The sequence below is a fragment of the Lithobates pipiens genome, unplaced genomic scaffold, assembly GCF_037356315.1.
Source record: "Lithobates pipiens isolate NorthernLeopardFrog02 unplaced genomic scaffold, aLitPip1_a1.2 Scaffold_8, whole genome shotgun sequence".
NCBI classification, from domain to species: Eukaryota; Metazoa; Chordata; class Amphibia; order Anura; family Ranidae; genus Lithobates; species Lithobates pipiens.
In genome coordinates, this window is record NW_027507903.1 from 456,486,775 (window position 1) to 456,505,748 (window position 18,974).

At 42.3% G+C, this 18,974-nt stretch overlaps 1 protein-coding gene across 2 annotated transcripts in view; it reads right to left on the reverse strand.

The window, feature by feature from the left end:
• Nucleotides 1-18,974, reverse strand: part of BLTP3B (bridge-like lipid transfer protein family member 3B) — a 137,490-nt gene that overhangs the window by 52,207 nt on the left and 66,309 nt on the right. For both annotated transcript variants that reach the window (XR_013270269.1, XM_077468456.1), the window contains exons 7-12: nucleotides 18,356-18,532; nucleotides 14,524-14,704; nucleotides 13,196-13,279; nucleotides 6,704-6,880; nucleotides 4,615-4,724; nucleotides 2,585-2,726 (exon numbers count right to left, since the gene is read on the reverse strand). Coding sequence is in view for 1 of the 2 variants with exons in the window: in XM_077468456.1 (XP_077324582.1) it covers nucleotides 2,585-2,726; nucleotides 4,615-4,724; nucleotides 6,704-6,880; nucleotides 13,196-13,279; nucleotides 14,524-14,704; nucleotides 18,356-18,532 (871 nt within the window). In the remaining variant the exon portion in view is untranslated. The remainder of the gene's footprint in view (nucleotides 1-2,584; nucleotides 2,727-4,614; nucleotides 4,725-6,703; nucleotides 6,881-13,195; nucleotides 13,280-14,523; nucleotides 14,705-18,355; nucleotides 18,533-18,974) is intronic.

Consider the following 18,974-nt stretch of genomic DNA (forward strand, 5'->3'; position numbering starts at 1 on the left):
CAAACAAGTTAAATGAGGTTAAAGTGCTGGCCAAAAAACTTTAGTGGATCAAAATGCAAGATTCTATATCCTAACCTGCAAAGCCTGAAAATAAATCATTTACCACTACAATGATGTCGATTTATATTAGTTTCCTTCTAAACTACCTATATGTAGTTTTATATTCACTTCCAGCCTGTTCTTACAGGGAGCTCGGTGTCAGTCTGGGTTTTCCTTGGGGCCCCTGGAGTGATCATATATATATATGAATTATTATTATACAGGATTTATATAGTGCCAACAATTAACGCAGCGCTTTACAATATAAAAGGGAGACAATACAGTTATAATACAATAAAATACAAGAGGAATAAGAGGCACAGGTTTGTATCCAGCCCAGTAAAAAGCTTATTATATATACCAGGTTCGAAAAAAATAGCCAGTGTGTTTCAGAGGCTCACGACTGCCCCTTCATCGAGGCTGTAAAGCTAGAAAGCATAAAACAGTAATATATTATTTATTTATATATATATATATATATATATATATATATATATATATATATATATATATATATATATATATATATATATATATATATATATATATATATATATATATATATATATATATATATATATATATATATATTTATATATTATGTTAGCCATGCTGTTAAAGTGGTTGTAAACCCCATTTTTAAACTTTATGCTACAGGTAAGCCTATATTAAGGCTTACCTGTAGCTAACCCCAGGATATCTCCTAAACCTGCGCGGTTTAGGAGATATCCCCCGTCTCCTGCATGTGCCGATGACATCGGCACATGCACACTAGAGCAAACTGACGCAATGGCGCCTATGTGCCGCTGCATCAGTCTGCGTGCCGTTACCGCCGTCTCCCGCGCGCATGTGCGGGAGTGATGTCATTGCGGCTCCGGCCAATCACAGCGATGGAGCCGCGATACCCAGAAGTAACTCCGGGACGACATGTCGGCGGCCGGAGGGGGAGACGAGGATGGCTTCAGGGGCTTCAATCTGAGGTAATACATAATGAGCTAGTACGCTATGCATACTAGCTCATTATGCTTTTGTCTTGCAGGTTGTCTTTTTTGGGGTTTTTTTTAACAAGAGTTTACTTCCTCTTTAATTATATTGTCTTAGGTTGTTTTGCCCTTCAGTACTGATGAAGTGGTAATGTGATCACCAGAAACATGTTAGCTATCAGCAGGCTAGGGTAGGGTTGGTGACCAAATTGTATTGCTTAAAAGCAGTAGAGAAAAGTGAAGTCATGGCTTTATCCATACTACCTAACATGGCTGCTTCGATCAAAGGAAGGTTTAAAAGAAACAGAGCTTTTGGCAGGTAAAACAAAACACACATATGTATTTTAACTGTGTTGCTGTTTAACCCTAGTTTTGGTTTAAAATGGCTTTGAAGATTAATCCTGTAAGAAAAGCCACAATACGTTTCAAGAGAAGAGGACTGTTGCAGGCTTATGCGCATGCTAAGACTTTCTGCAAGACGTGTACTGGCACACTCATGCAATCATATTAGCGTGCACACTAAGCGACGTGTGTACACACACGTTCCACACTGGCTCTGTCGCCAAACGACCTATTTAAGCTGGATTATGACAGACAGATTGTTGACTGGTTTTCAAGTAGTTTCTGCTTTACTTGCACCCTGACCTGCTATATTTGCCTTCCTGTGCATGAGCTGGCTTGCCCCTGACCTGTCTCTGGATTCCTGCCCACTTGTTGTGACCTTAGCTTGTGCTCTGACTTCACTCCTGCCTTTATTCCTGTACCTAGCTGCCCGGCTGCTGATGACCTTTTGGCTTGTGTCCTGGCTACATCCCCGCTTATCAAGTGCCACCATGCTCCAGTCTCTGGTCCCTATCTGGTGATCCACGTTCACCTGCATCCTGCAACCAACGGCTGGCGCTGCCAGCTACACCAACCCTTGTATGCTCTGTGTTCTCACACCACCTGTAATCACTACCAGGGGTGTTGAACAGGAGGTGCAAGAGAAGCCCCCTCTCCAGCTCGATCTCCTCCCTTTTTTCCCCCCAGACATGGCCTAAACAGCAAGACTTGAGCAATATTCACATTTTAGTGAAACACATTAGTTCTCACTAGGGAAAAATTCCCAGCATGAAGATAGTTTTTGTGTGATCTCATGTAATTGAGTGTAATAGCTCCTAAACCTATGTCATACTCTTGCAAGCTGGTTAGATCATCACACATAATGTTTATTGAGAAAGGTTTATGTGATCATAACTATATTCCTTTTTAAAGTATATCCAAACCCAACAACAAAAATTTAATATATTGCAAATTACCAGTCCTTAGATAAAAGGTGTTTTTTTTTCTTTTTGCATTTTATGCAATTACAGAAAAATACCTATTGATCATGCCTCCTTGTCACCGCTCTGGACTGGACTGATTACATAAAATAGTCAAACTCCTTTTCCCATCTATACAGATCACAAAAAGCACACACATTTACACATCTTCACTATAAATCTGCTACTCTCTTGTCTAAAAATTGTCTTTCAGAGTAAAAATATTGAAGGACAAAAAATATGATATATGACAAATCTTACTGGGGAAATTCTTTCCATCTGGGAAATAATATTCAGTAAATTCAATATGAATCGCAGACATTTCCTGGGGAAGATACAAGCTCTTCTTATTGCAGGAAATCATAGTTTTAGGGGACGACCGGCATTGATCTGCTGTGGATACCTGAAAGACAGTTATTTATTACATTGTCATCACAGAAGTCTGAGCCTGCACTGTATTACATCTTCCCTACAGGAAATCTGTAATGGATATTGGAAAAGTAAATGAGAGGAAACAGAGAGGGGTGACGGATGGAGGAGGAGGTGTAGACAAATAGAGATAGGAAAAAAAGATGAACAAAAGGGAAGATAGCAGAGAGCAAGGGGATGAGGAGAGCCGGGGGATGAGGAGAGCCGTGGGTGGGGGGGAGCGCCGTGGGTGGGGGGGAGCCGTGGGGGGGGGGGGGAGAGAAAGAAAGAGCGTGGTGTAGGAGAGAGAGGGCTCTGTGGGTGGGGGAGGGGAGAAAGTGCATGGGATAAAAGAGAGAGAGGGCTCTGTGTGTGGAGGGGAGCAAGAGAGAAAGAGCGCATTGGGGGGGGGGGGGGTAACGAAGGATAATGGAGGGGAGAGAGAGAGCTTGGGGGGGGGGGTAAGAGAGCACGCAAGAGAGAAGACATGGGGCAGCGAAGGGAGGACAATGAGAGAGTGAGAGGGGAAGAGGAAGAGAGCACATAAGAGGAGAAGGGAGCAAAGAGTTCACAAGGGAAGCTCAACATGAATAGGGAAGAACACAAAAAATTGGGAACACAAAGGGAGCAGACGGGGGCGCAGTTGGAGCAGACGGGGGCGCAGTTGGAGCTCTGTAGTTGGAGCAGAGAGAGCACAATGGGGAGCAGTGAATGTGCCGTTCGATCAAAGAGCACAATGAGGGCAGAGCGAGCACAATGAGGGCAGAGAGAGCACAATGAGGGCAGAGCGAGCACAATGAGGGCAGAGCGAGCACAATGAGGGCAGAGCGAGCACAATGAGGGCAGAGCGAGCACAATGAGGGCAGAGCGAGCACAATGAGGGCAGAGCGAGCACAATGAGGGCAGAGCGAGCACAATGAGGGCAGAGCGAGCACAATGAGGGCAGAGCGAGCACAATGAGGGCAGAGCGAGCACAATGAGGGCAGAGCGAGCACAATGAGGGCAGAGCGAGCGCTTGGAGTAGAGAGAACAAATGGGAGCTGAGAGAGAGCAGCTGGGGCAGAGAGAGCACAACAGGAGAAGAAAGTGTAATGCGAACAGAGAGAGTGCAATGGGAGCACAGAGAGCGCACAAGGCAAGAGGAAGAGAGCACAAAAGAGGAACAGGAGGGCACAAGAGGGGGGGGGTAGCGTAAAGGAAGGAGAGGGGCACAAGAGGAGCAAGGAAAAAGTGGGGGGAAGGGGGGGGAAGAGCATGAGGTCAGTTCCAACAGGTCAGTTCAACAAAAATCGAATGATAAAGCAATTTCTGATGAGGAGCAGTGGCCAGTCCATGCTTGCAAAATTTAGGAGAAGGAGAGAGATTACAAAAGGAGCAGAGAGAAAGTGCGAAAGCAGAAGAGAGCACAAGACAGTGGGAGAGAGAAATAGGATAGGATGATACCATTTATTGAATAATTAAAAATATTGTAGTGAAAGTTGTCAAGGCACAATGGCCTCTGCGTCAGGTAATTACGTCTGCACTATAATCTATTCAGTTACCCAATACATGGTATTATTATAAATCCAAATGTCTACTTTTATTGATGGCCAACACAGTACAATGCTCTGCTGCTATGTATGAGATGAAACGACCATCTGCAGATATGAAATGAAAGGTGTGATCGTGTAATGAATGCATCATTTAGTGTGTGCGCTCAGTCTGTTCTTGCGTCTGTTTCACTCCCACTTGGTCAAGGATTTCAGCTCTAGTGACAAACATCCAGATCTTTCACATTCAGCTATTCTCATGAATTGACACCTTACAAATGTATTTCAACTGTGCATTTTACTGCTTGACTTGAATTTTACCTGAAACTTGAGCATATTACTTTTTTAGCTTACCTGGTAAATATTAAAATCAGCTACCCTAACCACAAAGGAACTGGACATCAGTTTTGATTTAGGCAGATCCAGAGATGCTGTGGGCGAGACCTTAATTCCGGAATCTGAACCTATAAATAAAAGTCATAGTTAAATTTCCCAAATAATTTTAGAATAACTTAACTTGATAAAGTATTCTGTTACACTGGACCACTGACAAGACTGGCTGTAGACCAACAAGAAGAGCAGTTTCTGAAGAGCAGTCACCACAACCAGAAACTGTCGGGAGAAACATCACAGGACCCTGGATCAAAGTGCTACTCCATTTAACTTATACCTTAGAAAAAAACGATTAGCCTTCATTTACAATTGCAGTTGGGGGGGTGGTAAAAATTTTGAACCACGTTTTTGCCACCTGTCAACCTCCCCCACCCACTAAAAGCGGTTGTAAAGCCACTTTGTTATCTTAATAGAATCCCATGTGTTCCATTATATTATGTGCCCTTATGTATGTGTTTTATAAAAATTATGTACTAAAGGTTATACTTTATTTCAGAGCACCGTTCGATGCTCACGTGACCCTCTGCTGCTCTCCTCCCCAATCTGAGAACTACAGCAGGAGGCGCTGAGAATCCGCTGCTGATGTCAGCTGGGAGGAGACTGGTTGGCAGAGGGGTGGGCAGCTCCAGGCAGGATCAGCCAGGTATTTTAGATCACAGAATTGACCAAATTACACAGCACAAGCACTGTGCTGTTATTCCTGCTTTAAAGGAACAGGATCAACATTTTCTTTTAGGGTTACAACCACTTTAAGCTGCACTAGGCAGGGATGTTTACATTCCATGGCCGCAATGCTTCCCTTTGCTCCCGTAGCAAAGTTCATCTGGCATGAAGCAATCAGCGGGTGGAAAGCCCACCAAATGCTATACAGTCAAATAGGAAAGAGCTGCAAAAACTCTGCACGTACATTGCACATGATGGTAAACACCCTGCAATCGTGTGCAATGCATATGTTTGCAGCACGTTTGCAAAAATTGGGTTAAATTAGGCACTGAGTAGGTGTCACATTGCTTCCTAACTGCCTGTCAGTAGCATCTGAAATGCAATTCAAATGCAGATCAGGCTTCAGAGATAAGGGAGGTTTAGAGTAAGTCAAAATCTACCCTTAGATACCAGCTTGCGAAAGAGGGGTTAGGGGAAGCATTATTTGTTGATATTTAATGAATAGGTTTAGTTAAAAAAACAAAAAAAAACAACAGTGCAAGGGACGTTACTTGCTATCTGTGAGATATGTATCCCTTGTAATGCCGTCTCCTGGTTTGGTTGAAATCTTCCTCCTCTAATCCCACCCTACCCCTGCCTTTGTGATCTTCTGGTACAGCGAGTGTCATTAGCCCTTGTACACATGGTTGGACATTCTGACAACAAAATCCGTCGGATTTTTTTTTTTGTCCGAAACTGGTGTTGAATACACACGGTAGGACAAAGTTGTCGGAAAATCCGATCGTTCAGAACGTGATGACGTTCGTTCATTACGATGGGACTACAGGCTAGTAGCCAATAGCTTTGGTCTCGTAATTTGATCTGAGCATGCGTGGCACTTTGTCCGATCGGAATTCTCTGCAAACGATCGGACAAAGTCCGATCGGATCATGTTGTGGGAAAATTTTATAGCTAAGCTCTCCCAACTTTGTCCGTCGGATATTCTGACGCAAACAGTCCGATGGAGCCCACACACTGTCGGATTATCCGACAACATGGTCCGATCTATTTTCCACCGGATTTTCCGACCGTGTGTACAAGGGCTTAGAGCTGAGGGAGCTATCAAGAGTGCCCAACTACGCCCTCCCTTTCCACCCCCTTCTCCATTCATAGAAGCTGCACTATAACTTCTATGAACAAAAAACGATCAATGAAAGGAGGACAGGTAGGTAGTTGAAAGGTCATAAAAGTAGTGTTCAGTGGTCCGACAGAGTGCGTTTCAGTAGCATACGCTAGTAATACTGGTTAAAAAAAAAAAAAAAAAAAAAAAAAACTTAAAAAAATCCATGCACATTTAAAAAAAAAAATGTTATTTTATTGCATTTTGTTCCGTTTAATGACAACTCACCTCCATACTGCTGGGACACGTTGGGCATGGTTTTAATAGGTGAACTGGAGCTGTGATCTTTCACCGCTTGTTTCAGCATGTCTACATTACATTTAAATTCTTGAAGCAGCTCCTGTGACCAGGAACATCTGTTTTTTGTGGCATCCCCATAGTGCATCCAGTGGCAGCAACTGTCCTCTGTTATAATATGAGAGAACATGATCGGATGTCAGGACCTTTAAAAGCAAGCCTTTGGTAGCCACAGTAAGGTACTACTTGTGTAGTCAAGTCGAATTTATGTAACTGCCTAATAAAAGAATATAATGCCTACTGTAACAAATAACATTTTCCTATTTACTATCAGTGCAGCATAGAGGGAAAAAACAAACAAACAAACATGGAATATGGTTTCTATGGGTGACAATTGTTCTTTAACGACTTCAGCCCCGGAAGAATTTACCCCCTCCCTGACCAGAGCACTTTTTGCGATTCGGCACTGCATTGCTTTAATGGACAATTGCGTGGTCTACAACGTTGCACCCAAACAAAATAGAGCTTTCTTTTGGTGGTATTTGATCATCTCTGCGGTTTTTGTGTTATAAACAATAAAAAAAATAAAAGATTTTGTACTTTTTGCTATAATAAATATCCCCATTTTTTTTCTTTTTTTTAAAAAGCCAATTTTTCTCAGTTTAGGCCGATATATATACATGTTTTTTTGTTTTTTTTCTCTACCAAAATCACAATAAGTGTATATTGATTGGTTTGCACAAAAGTTATAGAGTCTATAATATAGGGGGATAAAGTCTTTTTTTTTTTTACTAGTAATTGCGGCGATTTGCGATTTTTATTGTGACTGCGACATTATGGCAGACACATCGGACAATTTTGACACATTGTTGGGACCATTGGCATTAATACAGCAATCAGTGCTTTAAAAATGCATTGATTACTGTAAAAAAATTGCACCGGCAGTGAAAGGGTTAACACTAGGGGGCGATCAAGGGGTTAACTGTGTTCCCTGGGAGGTGATTCTAACTGAAGGGGGAGGCAACTGACTAGAGGAAGTGACGGATCGGGATTCCTAGCTAATAGGAACACACGATCTGTCATTCCTCTCAGAACAGAACAGGGAAATGTGTGTTTACATACACTCATCCCTGTTGTGTCTCCAGCTCACGATCACTCGTGGCCGGCAGTCATCACGACTGTCAGCCACGAGCATCAGCACCCCTGCTGTGCAGCGGGCACGCACCTGCTATCCCGACCCCGCAAGCTGAAAAGTATAGCTACGACGGCTTGTGCAAGGGAGCCAACCTGCCGCAGTATAACTGCGGCGGCTGGTCGGGAAGCGGTTAAACTAAGCAATGTCCACAGTAACCAGACAGCTTCTTTTTCTATTTTACCTGCGTATGAAAGATGAGAGCCCTAACTGGCTGGTAAGGGTAACATGAACACTTTTCCTCTAGTTTCAATACATGCTCAAAGCTGAACTCCGAGTACAAAAACTTTTTTGAAAAATAATGGGATTTTTGGTTTACCTGAAAAATCCTTTTCTTGGAGTACGTCATGGGACACAGAGCACTTCATATAATCCTTATGACAGGGTCATGCTGCCACCTTTAGGTTACTGGACACTGGCAAAAAAGGCAGGAAGTCCCTTCCTAGGCATAACCCCTGCCTCAGTTTTTTTTTTTTTTTCGTCTGAAGGTGATGGTCACATCTGTGCAGCTTTCTGCCAGAGCTAGATTCTTCATAATCCTTACAACAGGGAAGTCCCAAAGATGCTCTGTGCCCCATGATGCATGAGCTGTGTGCACCAAATACATTTGCAAACACAGTTATCTTGCAAAATTAGTGGTGACTTCATCACTGTGCTGTACATAGCCTGTGCAGAAGTCAGAGCTGTGGGAGGGGCCCCAAGCAGGCTCCACCCACTACAAACTGCCTTCAGAAGTGATGATCCATACTTTATGATCTCTTGGTTGGATTACCCTCTCTATTGCCTAGATTTATCCTAGTTGCTGTAAGTGAAATATTTTAGCTTTAATAAACCTTTTTGTAAAAGTATTATGCGATGAGTCTTCCCTATGTTTAAACCCAACACATACACAGAGTGGAGAGCATCAAGCGAGTCCATGCTGGAGTGCGCAGGGCTGGGAAGACCATTAGGATTCTGTTGGATTGATCCATCGAGGAGTCCGGGTTACATAGAGGAGGAATCCACATATTCTCATGCGATATGTGATCTCTTATAAAACTTGGAGATCATTGGGATCTGGTAAGTGGCACATTTAATTTATATTTGGAAAAACTGGTAGAAAATATTTTTTCACTGGAAGTGGTTCACTTGATTACATAGAAAGATTTGAACATGGATTGAAATGAAAACACCAGGGCACTTTATATGTATTTTTTTGATGAAAAGATATTTTATTATAAATTTTTTTAATGAATTTTATTTTTTTGATGAATTATTTTCTGATGAATTTGGTTTCAGATTATATTATGATGTTTGTTTAATCACATGGTGGTAATTTTTGTGTTTGTTCACAATACTCCACTTTATTGATTCACATGAGATGCGCATATCTTTTATATTTTGAGCACGTAAATATTTATAACAAAGAAAGCTTCTCCGACATACTGTTAAATATTCATGCTCGCAGCTTCCAATCAACTGTATGCAGGTTGGAATAAATCTCTATGATTTTTAGGTAAAATCGCTGGTAAAAACAGGTGAATGCAAATGCACAGCTGGCATAAAGGGATGATTTGCATAGCTTTGCAAACAATCCTTAACGGTTCAATGCACCTTTAGAATATCCTTCAGCTACTCCCCCCACCCTAACTAAGGCTGACAATTTTCTTAATAATTATACTTTCCTTAAAGTGGAGTTCAACCCCCAAAAAAATAAAATGTGCTAAAAAAATAAATAAAAAAAAAACATTTGGAGCAAATTTTTTTTTTTACTCACCTCTAAATGAGTGTTGCTAGGGGGTTTCTCGTAGTCTGCCCCCTTCAGCGCCTGGGCTCCTGACGTCACTTCCCTCGGTGCAGGAAGGAGGATCACCTCTCCCCCCCACCCTCTAGGCAATCATCTGGGATACCTGACAGGTCCCAGATGATTGCGCGGCCCACAGTTAAAATGCCGGCGCCGCTGAGCGGAGGGGGAGAGGAGCGGGGCTTTGATCCCTAGCATCGCTGGACCCTGGGACAGGTAAGTGTCCAATTATTAAAAGTTAGCAGCTGCAGTATTTGTAGCTGCTGACTTTTATTTATTGTTTTATAATGGGAACTCCGCTTTAACCTAAAAACTCCAGGTGACGCTCACTGTGCCAGCCACCAAACACCACTGAGCCTCTTCTTCAAGATCTGCCCAGTGTGCCGCGGTTACATAGTTGGGAAGGTTGAATAAAGACACCAGCCCATTCAGTTCAACCTGAAAGTGTGTGTGTGCGCGACTAATGTTTTCAATGTCCCTGCTTTTGTGTTCGCTAATAAAACACATCCAAGGCTGGGTTGACACATATGCAGCCGTGGTTTCAGTGCGGCAGTCCCGTGCAGTTCTGTTCACTGGTTCAGGCGCAATTCAGGTGAAAATATTTACCTTAAAATAAAACCTAAACCAGACCCAAAAACACACAGGGCCATTTTTAAAGCTGCACCACAGCTGCCCCGCACATGTGTGAATTGGCACCATTGAAAGCCTGTCCAATTTACAGTTAAAAATGCATCCAATTCACATATACAGTATGTGGACCGAGCCTAAAAGTCTGTTGATCTCATCTACACTCTCTGCTGACCCTACCAACTGTGGAAGGGAGTTCCACATCCTTACCACCCTAGCAGTAAAGAAACACCTTACACGGTTTCTCATTTCTGTTTCTTTATAAGAGACCTAAAAAAAGTTTCCTCCTAATGCTAGGGACCCATTCCAAGGATTTGTAGAACACAATCAAATCCCCTCTTAAGCATTGCTTTTCCAGTGAGAATACGTTTAATGTGTGTAGTCGTTCTTCATAACCGATGTCCTTTAGCCTCTTATTAGCTTTGTTGCCCTTCTCTGGATTCTCCAATTCAAGCACATTCTTCCCAATGATTGGTAATTAAAACTGGACAGTATACTCAAGATATGGCCAAACTAGTTTTGTAAAGTGGTAGAACGCGGGCTCCATTCACACCTGAGCGTATCGATTTACTGGCGCTTTTATAAGCTTTTTTTTAAGGCATTTTAGCAGTGTATTACAAGCATTTTACAGCTTCGGGCATTTCTGTTTAGACTATAAAAAGCACTAGGGGAAGGAAAGGGAGAGAAAATTAGAGGTGGAGAGCTGCTGTTTGAACGTTTTACAAGTGTTTTTTTTCTGCTCAAGTCAGGAGTTTCTATTGAATTCTATGGAGCCAAAAAGCAGCTCATGTACTTTTTCGAGCTTCAGGTGACAAAACCCTCAAATGTGAACAGGGGCCATTGAAATGAATGGGATTTTGCTTGTTGGGTGTTTCGGAGCTTCAGAGCCGAGCATTTTACAAGCTGAAAAATGCTCAGGTGTGAACAGGTCCTAAGGTTCCGTTAGAACCTAGGCGTTTTTGGGTGTTTTTCTGCTCTAAGCCTCAGCTCTAAAAACGCCCAACAAGAAAAATCTCATTCATTTCGATGGCCCCTGTTCACATCTGAGCGTTCTGTCACCTAAAGCAAAGTGTCCGTCGCTCAAAAAACAAGCTTCTTTTTTGGCAGATTACAGGCGTTGTCATTTTTTTACATTGGTGACCTTTTGAACTTCAAAACACCTGTAAAAAACATTGCAAAAACGTCAAAAAAAAAAACGCAGAAAAAAAAAGCGACGTTGCAACTTTTTTTTTTTTTATTAAAATAACAAACATGTCATACTTACCTTCTCTGTGAAATAGTTTTACACAGAGCAGCCCGCTCCTGTTCTTCTGGGGTCCCCCGCCAGCGCTCCAGCCTCCTCCTCTTCGGTAAGTGCCCCCATGGAAAGCACTCCTGAGCCACCCTGCCTGCATCTACTGCAATATCACCTGCTGCTATCAATCCACCCAGGGAGGAGGGAGAGCCGCTGCTCTCGTGCATGTCACCGGATCGGAATAAGATAATTATAAGGGAGGGCTGGGGGGAGTTTTGCAGCACAGATTTTTCATCTTAATGCATTATGGTGAAAAGCTTTAAGGCTTTAGAACCACTTTAAGTAGTAACTGAGTAAATACCCTTTTTAATGCATGTTAATAGTCTGCCCACTTTTCTTGCTGCAGCTTGACATTGCAGGCTATTGCCGAGTCTGTCTTCTACTGGACCCCCAAAGGTTCTCCCCTAGTGTGTATTTGCATGCTCCCAAGTGCATCACTTGTATATATTGGCTCTTTTTAAATATTTGCATTGCATCTGTTTTTCCCCCAATCTGCTGGTAACATTCCACTGAGTAAGCCGTCCTTAAAAATTAGGAACAGTGGTCTGGCTATAACATGGCTAAGTTCTTTGAGGACTCTAGGGTGTAAGCCATCCTGAGCTAGTGATTCATTCACATTAAGTTTTCCTAGTCTTTTTTAAATACTGGCAAAACATACAGTTGAGGAGCTTTTCAATGATTATATAATTATAAAAGCACATGTCATCATTTGTATCACAAACAGCCCTAATTAATATTACTTCTGTACCCCATGAAATTATCTAAATTTGTTGGGTTTTTAAAGCTCAGAAGAAAGAAACGTGTTGGTCTATGTTTCATAAGCCCCCCCCCCCCCCCCCCCCAACCCTGCTACACCAAATTTACCATGTACTACCCACTATGTGAGTTTACCATCTGCACACCCAAACACCTCTCTACCACTGCTTCTTGAGGGACTTCTAGATGGCAGAAATGATTGTATAAGGGCTACAAATGCATCTTATTACATTCAACAACATATTCATTAAACTTTATCTCTGAGATGTATTTATTTCTTAACATTTAACTTTGATCAAGTATATTGTATTCATTTTTAGGATTCATCTATGTTAACCTCCTAAAATTCCTTGGTTTAGCTGAGAGAGTGGTGCACACATTCTGTGTATCTGTACCCGTGTTCCCTTTCAGGATTTATATACTACATTTGGCCAAGCAGACAAATTTTTCAAATAGCATTGTATATGCTGCAAAAAGCCCCCTTGCATGGAATTATGAGATAACACAGAAAATTGAGGGGGCGAAAAAACACTCATGGGAAAGCCTGAAACTATATTACCGAGTACTCCCAAAACAAGCTGGAATCATTCGAAATGAAAACAAGTACATGGTTTGACATTTTAAACGCCTTATAAAACAATATAGACTAAAGGCCTCTATCACACAGGCATGCTTAGGCGTACACACACATGCGAGGGCTGTGTTTGCCGGCTAGACTTTAATTGATGACAGTTTTATTGAATGTGTTTTCACCAATCTACTTGGCCTGCCAAACTAGTAAATGTACAATAAATTCCATAACAGACTAGCACAAGCTACACAAAGACATACCTTCTCTATGATAAGGATAGTAGTCAACGGTCAGCTGACTAAAGGATAACTGCATGGCGCCCCCAGTGATCCTCCGATCCAGCACTGTAAAACAGAAGTGAGTGGTCACAATGTGTATCACACAATAACCATACTTCCACAACTACAAGGAAGCTGACAAAGGTTTTATCATCTCTTGAAAGTAACTTTATATAACAACTTTTATGAATCAAAGCACACCCTCTCCTCACGTGCCTAAATTCTGTTTACAGCTGCAGGACTGCACCTCAATATAAATGATTGGAAAAACCAGTAGGTGCAGACCACCACCATAACAGTATACAGTACATCATACACTGAGTACCGTGCTTACCAAGAGTTGGAAGACATTGGAAGAGAGGCTTCTCATGTAGCCCAGCGCGTTTCGGGGATCTTGACGTGTATCCCTTCTTCAGGGGCATAGAGGAGACGAAGTAAGAATTTTAAAGTACCCTGAAAGAGGAGAAAAAAAACAGTATACAGTTTTGAGCATGAACAAGGCAAGAACTGTGTCTATAATTGGAAGCACATCAGCCATGAAATATACATAACAGTGCTGTATCATAGGATAAAACCCTCCTTAAACAGAATAAAGCTGAAACATATGAGAAATAAATCTTTCCTGTTGGAGAGACCAACCAAAAGAAGATGGAAAGATTTATGTATTAACTCATATGTTTCAGCTTCATTCTGTTTCATTAAGGAGTGTTTTATCCTATGATACAGCACTGGTATGTATATTCTTTCATGGCTGCTGTGCTTCCAATTATAGACACAGTTCTTGCCTTGTTCATGCTCAAAACTGTATACTGTGTTTCTTCTCTTCTTTTAGAGTACTTCTTTTAAATTCTTGCTTTGTCTTCTCTATGACCCTTAAGAAGGTATACACTTCAAGACTCCCAAAATACGTCGGACTACATGAGAAGCCCCTCTTCCAATGTTTTCCAGCTCTTGGTGAAATTTTTGTTCATCATAATTTTTCTACACATAAGTTTGCCCTTTAAGTCCCACAGTACCGGGGGGTACTTTTTCTTTGTTCCTAATATGTGGGCAGTGGTTGATAAAGGCTTCCTTTGCATGCCATCATCAATGCGGCTGCATACCATATTTGGCACGCATGCCATGGGTTGCCGACCCCTGAGTGGAATAAACCTTTGAAACGTGTTTACAGTTTTATCTTCCCAAGGATTTGTATATTCTAACAATGTAGCCATTTGCATAAAGTTTTAAATTAAAAGTGCTCTGTACACCACAGTGCACAGGAGGTCCCAGGCCTAGGACAAGGCACTGATGGCACGTAGTGTGCTCACCTTTCTCCTTAGAGTGTATGTCATCACAGATGTGCAGGTCCAGGTGGGAGATGAGTAGGTGATAAGAGGTTTCCTTCACATCAAAGTCTCGGAATAGCTTTAGGATGGCCTGGTTCTGCTCAGCCGTCGTGGTGGACTGTTGGGTCTTCACCTGCTGGGAGCTTGTAGGTGGTGTCCAGCTCTGTAAAAATAAACACTGTATAAAAACTTTTGTTCTACATACCTTGAGAAACCCATAGATCAGGCAGTTGTTTTGTTTAACCAGGAGGTTGAACGAAAAAAAAACAACCGACGAGTCCCATCCACACATGATGTGGATGGGGAAATCCTCCCTGCTAAGCTATTGTATTCTGACAGTGTGAAGACTTCCCCACCATCAGAATGCACTGACCAGAATTGCAGGCTAGAGCCTGCAGCAGTGTTCAAGCGGGGAAAATTCAACAGGGCGGTTGTACATAAGTTGATGGGTAGAACAAATTCTGCACAACCTTCCTGCCCATACATGGATAGAAATCCGACCAGCTGGCCCCTGCTGATCCGGCTGAATTTTGATCCACGTATGGCACTTCAACATTACAGCTCATCTTTAAAATATACAAGTAGGCTTCTACAACAAGGCACAGTCCCCACTGTGTAAATGGGTTGCCTAACAACCAGCCGAATCACTTCCATTACATAACAGGCAACCAGGGGCAAAAAGGTAATCGCTATTCCCCAAAATAAAAGAGAAGTGTGGGAAATGAAAAAAAAAAAAAATACATACTCTATGGCTGCAGCATTGGTGTCATGCTGCAGCTGTCCCCCACTGGCTCTAAGCCCAAGAACTGAGCGATCACTTGACTGTCAATTTTCTTATTTCTTGGTCAGCTCTGAGCTGAACTCAGTAACTGTCAGTCACAGCTTTGTGCTCTGCTCCTCCAGTGCTCACTGGAGTGCTGGACAGGAGCAGCTGGTTCAGGCTCTCAGCGGCACGTTGAGAGGCCGAGCCAGCTACCGCGCAGGCATTTGGGTATATTGCTGGGATCCCTTCCAGAGTAGCCCTGTGATGTCAGCTAACTGCGTGCTTTAGTCCGCTGTTGACCAATTCTGGGTCACAGTATCATAGTGCATAGTCCCTAGTCCATCTAGGGAGTGAGCAAAAAGAGGGCGAATACTTTCCTTCAAACAGTGAGACCATGGAGAACAAAATGTAGCCATCCTGTTAGTCATTTTTATAGGTCTTTAGAAGGGGATAACAGTCATGTCCACGCAGGGGCTAAAACATCTGATAGAGACAACAATTAATCAATGTAGGGTGCTTTAAATGGTTAAAACTTCCAGGACCTATGAGAAAGTTGCCGCCCTCCAAAAGGAAATTAGATCACAGCAGCAAAAAATAAATAAATAAGGAATTTGCGGATTTGGAGGGGACTGAGAGTAACCAGTTTATTGCTACTTTAAGAAAACTGCATACAAAGAGACAGCATGCCATGCAAAGCCCAAAATTGATTTCAAGTTTACATACATTTTAATGTTCCTGTTCTAAAATAACTTTCTTTTTCAGTTACCGCTTTTCTTGTGTAAGGCCCTCGTCCACATATCGCGTAGCAGAAACAAGAATTCCAGTTCGCAATTTTTTATTCAATAGATGGGCTGCCCAATGCAGGTCTGTCGCCCAAAAGAAGCTTCTGCTCCTTTTTGGTCGACGAGCTTCACACAAAAGGTGTGCTTTGTGTCGCAATTTCTGCATGATTATGTCAAGCGACAGTCACTAAATTCATACTGCGTTTAGGAAACAGTTTGAAAGGGATTCCCGATTAAGAAAGAATGGCACCCAAACGCGCATCATGAGTTTTACAGCGATTTGGAATCGCAATTACAAATGACCAAGTGTGAATGGGGCCTAATTGTCTTGGGCACAGGAATGACACACAGACTTCCTAAAGACAGTTGGTGCCATGCCCCATTTTTGAAATTGAGCACCTGCCCAAGAACAATGCATTCCTCCGGTGGAACAAATAGAAAATTACTTTTGAACTCATGCTCAGAGATGCAAGTGCTTATTCCTCCCTGCCGTCCTGCTTTGTACTACACACACATCTGTATATACAGTTTACATATTACATATACAAATCTTCTGGTTCAGCAGATTCCCTGGATTGACACAACTTCAGTCCTAGGAAACCAGAAGATTTGTTTGAAACTGTATATATGATACAAAGTGGAACCTTGGGGGAGGAATCAGCACTTGCATCTCTGAGTATAAGCGCAAATGTTTTCATCTAGTGTTGTGTTGTAAGCGAGTGGCTTTAGAGCAAAATCACTTTTAGAGCCGGTTCACACTTTTCACATGTTAAAACCCTCTGTTTTAGTGTGCGGGCCGGTGTCGATTTTACTGGGTAGGAGGGGGTGATAGTTTTTTTTTTTCTTTTTTTTTTGCTTGCTTTATTGGGCATGTGCCCTCTATTCAAGCCTCCATAAAGCAGCTGGGAGTGATGCCCTGTGGCACTGTGACCAGTGCTGCCATCTCATGCGCTGTGGAAAAATAAAGCATGTCTGAATTTTACTGCACCGCACATCACTGCAGCATTGTAGGTTGAATGGGCCACAGAGGAAACAATTGTTCTGTATGTGCCCCAGTGGTAACCTGCATTGTCCTGTAAATAATAACCCAGGTCACTGCATATAGTCTATGAACAAGTTCTCGTGGTGTGTAGAAAACGTTTTTTTACCTGGCTTTTCTACTTAGCATGGAATGCAGGTTGCTAAAGTATGCAGATCAAACAAATTTCATATAATCTAATCTTACCGCACTCATTACTGCCTTCTAGCCACCCACTTTGTTTCATTGTGATTGTTCTACAATGTATCACTACTGGCAGTGAGGACAGTTGGATGTTAAAGCAGAACTTCATCCAAAAGGGGAAGTTCCACTTTCTCTCCCCCCCCCCCCTAGTTTTCAGAGGTAGCTGCTCCCACTCGCATTGGAATCGCCTAGGCAGTTCCACCAAAATAAATTCAATACCCCTCCCCCCCACCCTTATAGGGCAACAGGTCTCAGACACCGTTATGGAACACCTTACAGGTCCCAGTAGGCTGTGGGTCCAATCACAAGGTGCAGTGTGGTGCGGTTAGCACATGCGCAATGGGGAGCCAGCTGTGAATCTGCCAGGAATCACAGCCAGCTACCACATTTAGGATGCCAGTGGCGGGAACGCAAAGACTGGTGAAGGACCGTCCCCGACGAGGATCCCTGGACAGGCGTCTGTTTATTAAAACCAAGCAGCTACTCTTAATGTTTGAAAACCAGGCTGAAGAACTGCTTTAACCAAGGCAGCCCATACATTAATTTTTAGTTTTTTGTTGAATCAGCAGGGAAAAAAATAAATAAAAATAAATAAATGACAGGCTGGCTGTACAAAAGTTGATCGACTTCAGCTCAACTAGGGTATCCATACGTGGAACGAAATTCAGCCAATTCAGTAGGGACTGGCCAACCTTTGATCCATGTATGGCTGGCTTTAGTGACTGACAGCGCTATCAAAATGTGAACTAATGAGTGGTTGATGCCTTGTAGCACTGTGCTCACACATTTATTTACCCCCAACAATGTTATCTACATGAAGAGCTTATTTTTTCTCACTTGTTGGTATGAACTTCACTCCACAAGCATTTTCCCTCAGATAGGGTTATTAGACGGTCAGCTCATTCGGGAGAAGGAACTGATGTATAGCCTATTTACTCTGTAAAGCACTGCAAATACTTTTTTTTTTTTACATTTTTAAATAAAATCATTGAAGTGACACTTTACACCAGCACTGATAGCTAGGATAGGTCGGGTAAGCTGGATCACCTGTGTGGGCTCTGCAGTTCTGGCCATGCTTTTCCTCTGCTCCGTTGACTTTTCTATTGCTTCGCTAAGAGATTTAGCATACTGAACCATGGCCTTCAACTGCGAGTCCGTCAGCACCCACAATAAGTCGTCCAGGATCAGCACCAGCTTCGAGGCCACCACATTACAGTCTTTTAGCTGTAGAGAACGAGAAATATAAGCACACATCGTAGTGTCAGTAATAAAAGCATCTCAAAAGGGAATCTATAGATTTGTACTTTAAAAAAAAATATATAATTTTATATACAGCATTTTAAATATATACTGTAGGCGCACGTGACCAGGGAATACAAAAAATGTCATCAATGAACGTTAATATTTTAAAAACTTGATGTATACAGATTGTAAAAAAAACACATTAAAACTGGAGCAGCCTATTCTATGCAAACGCATTAATGGTAAATGTAACCAATCCCTGCAACTATATCAAAATCTTCCTAATAAAAACTAATTAAAGTGAAAAATGAAGCAGCCGTATTTGTGTACTGTATATGCTGACTCGCCTTCCCGTTTATTGGTGTTGCACATAGGCTCCAAAGATAACTCTACCTTCATTCAGTTTTCTTTAGCGCCAGGAAAC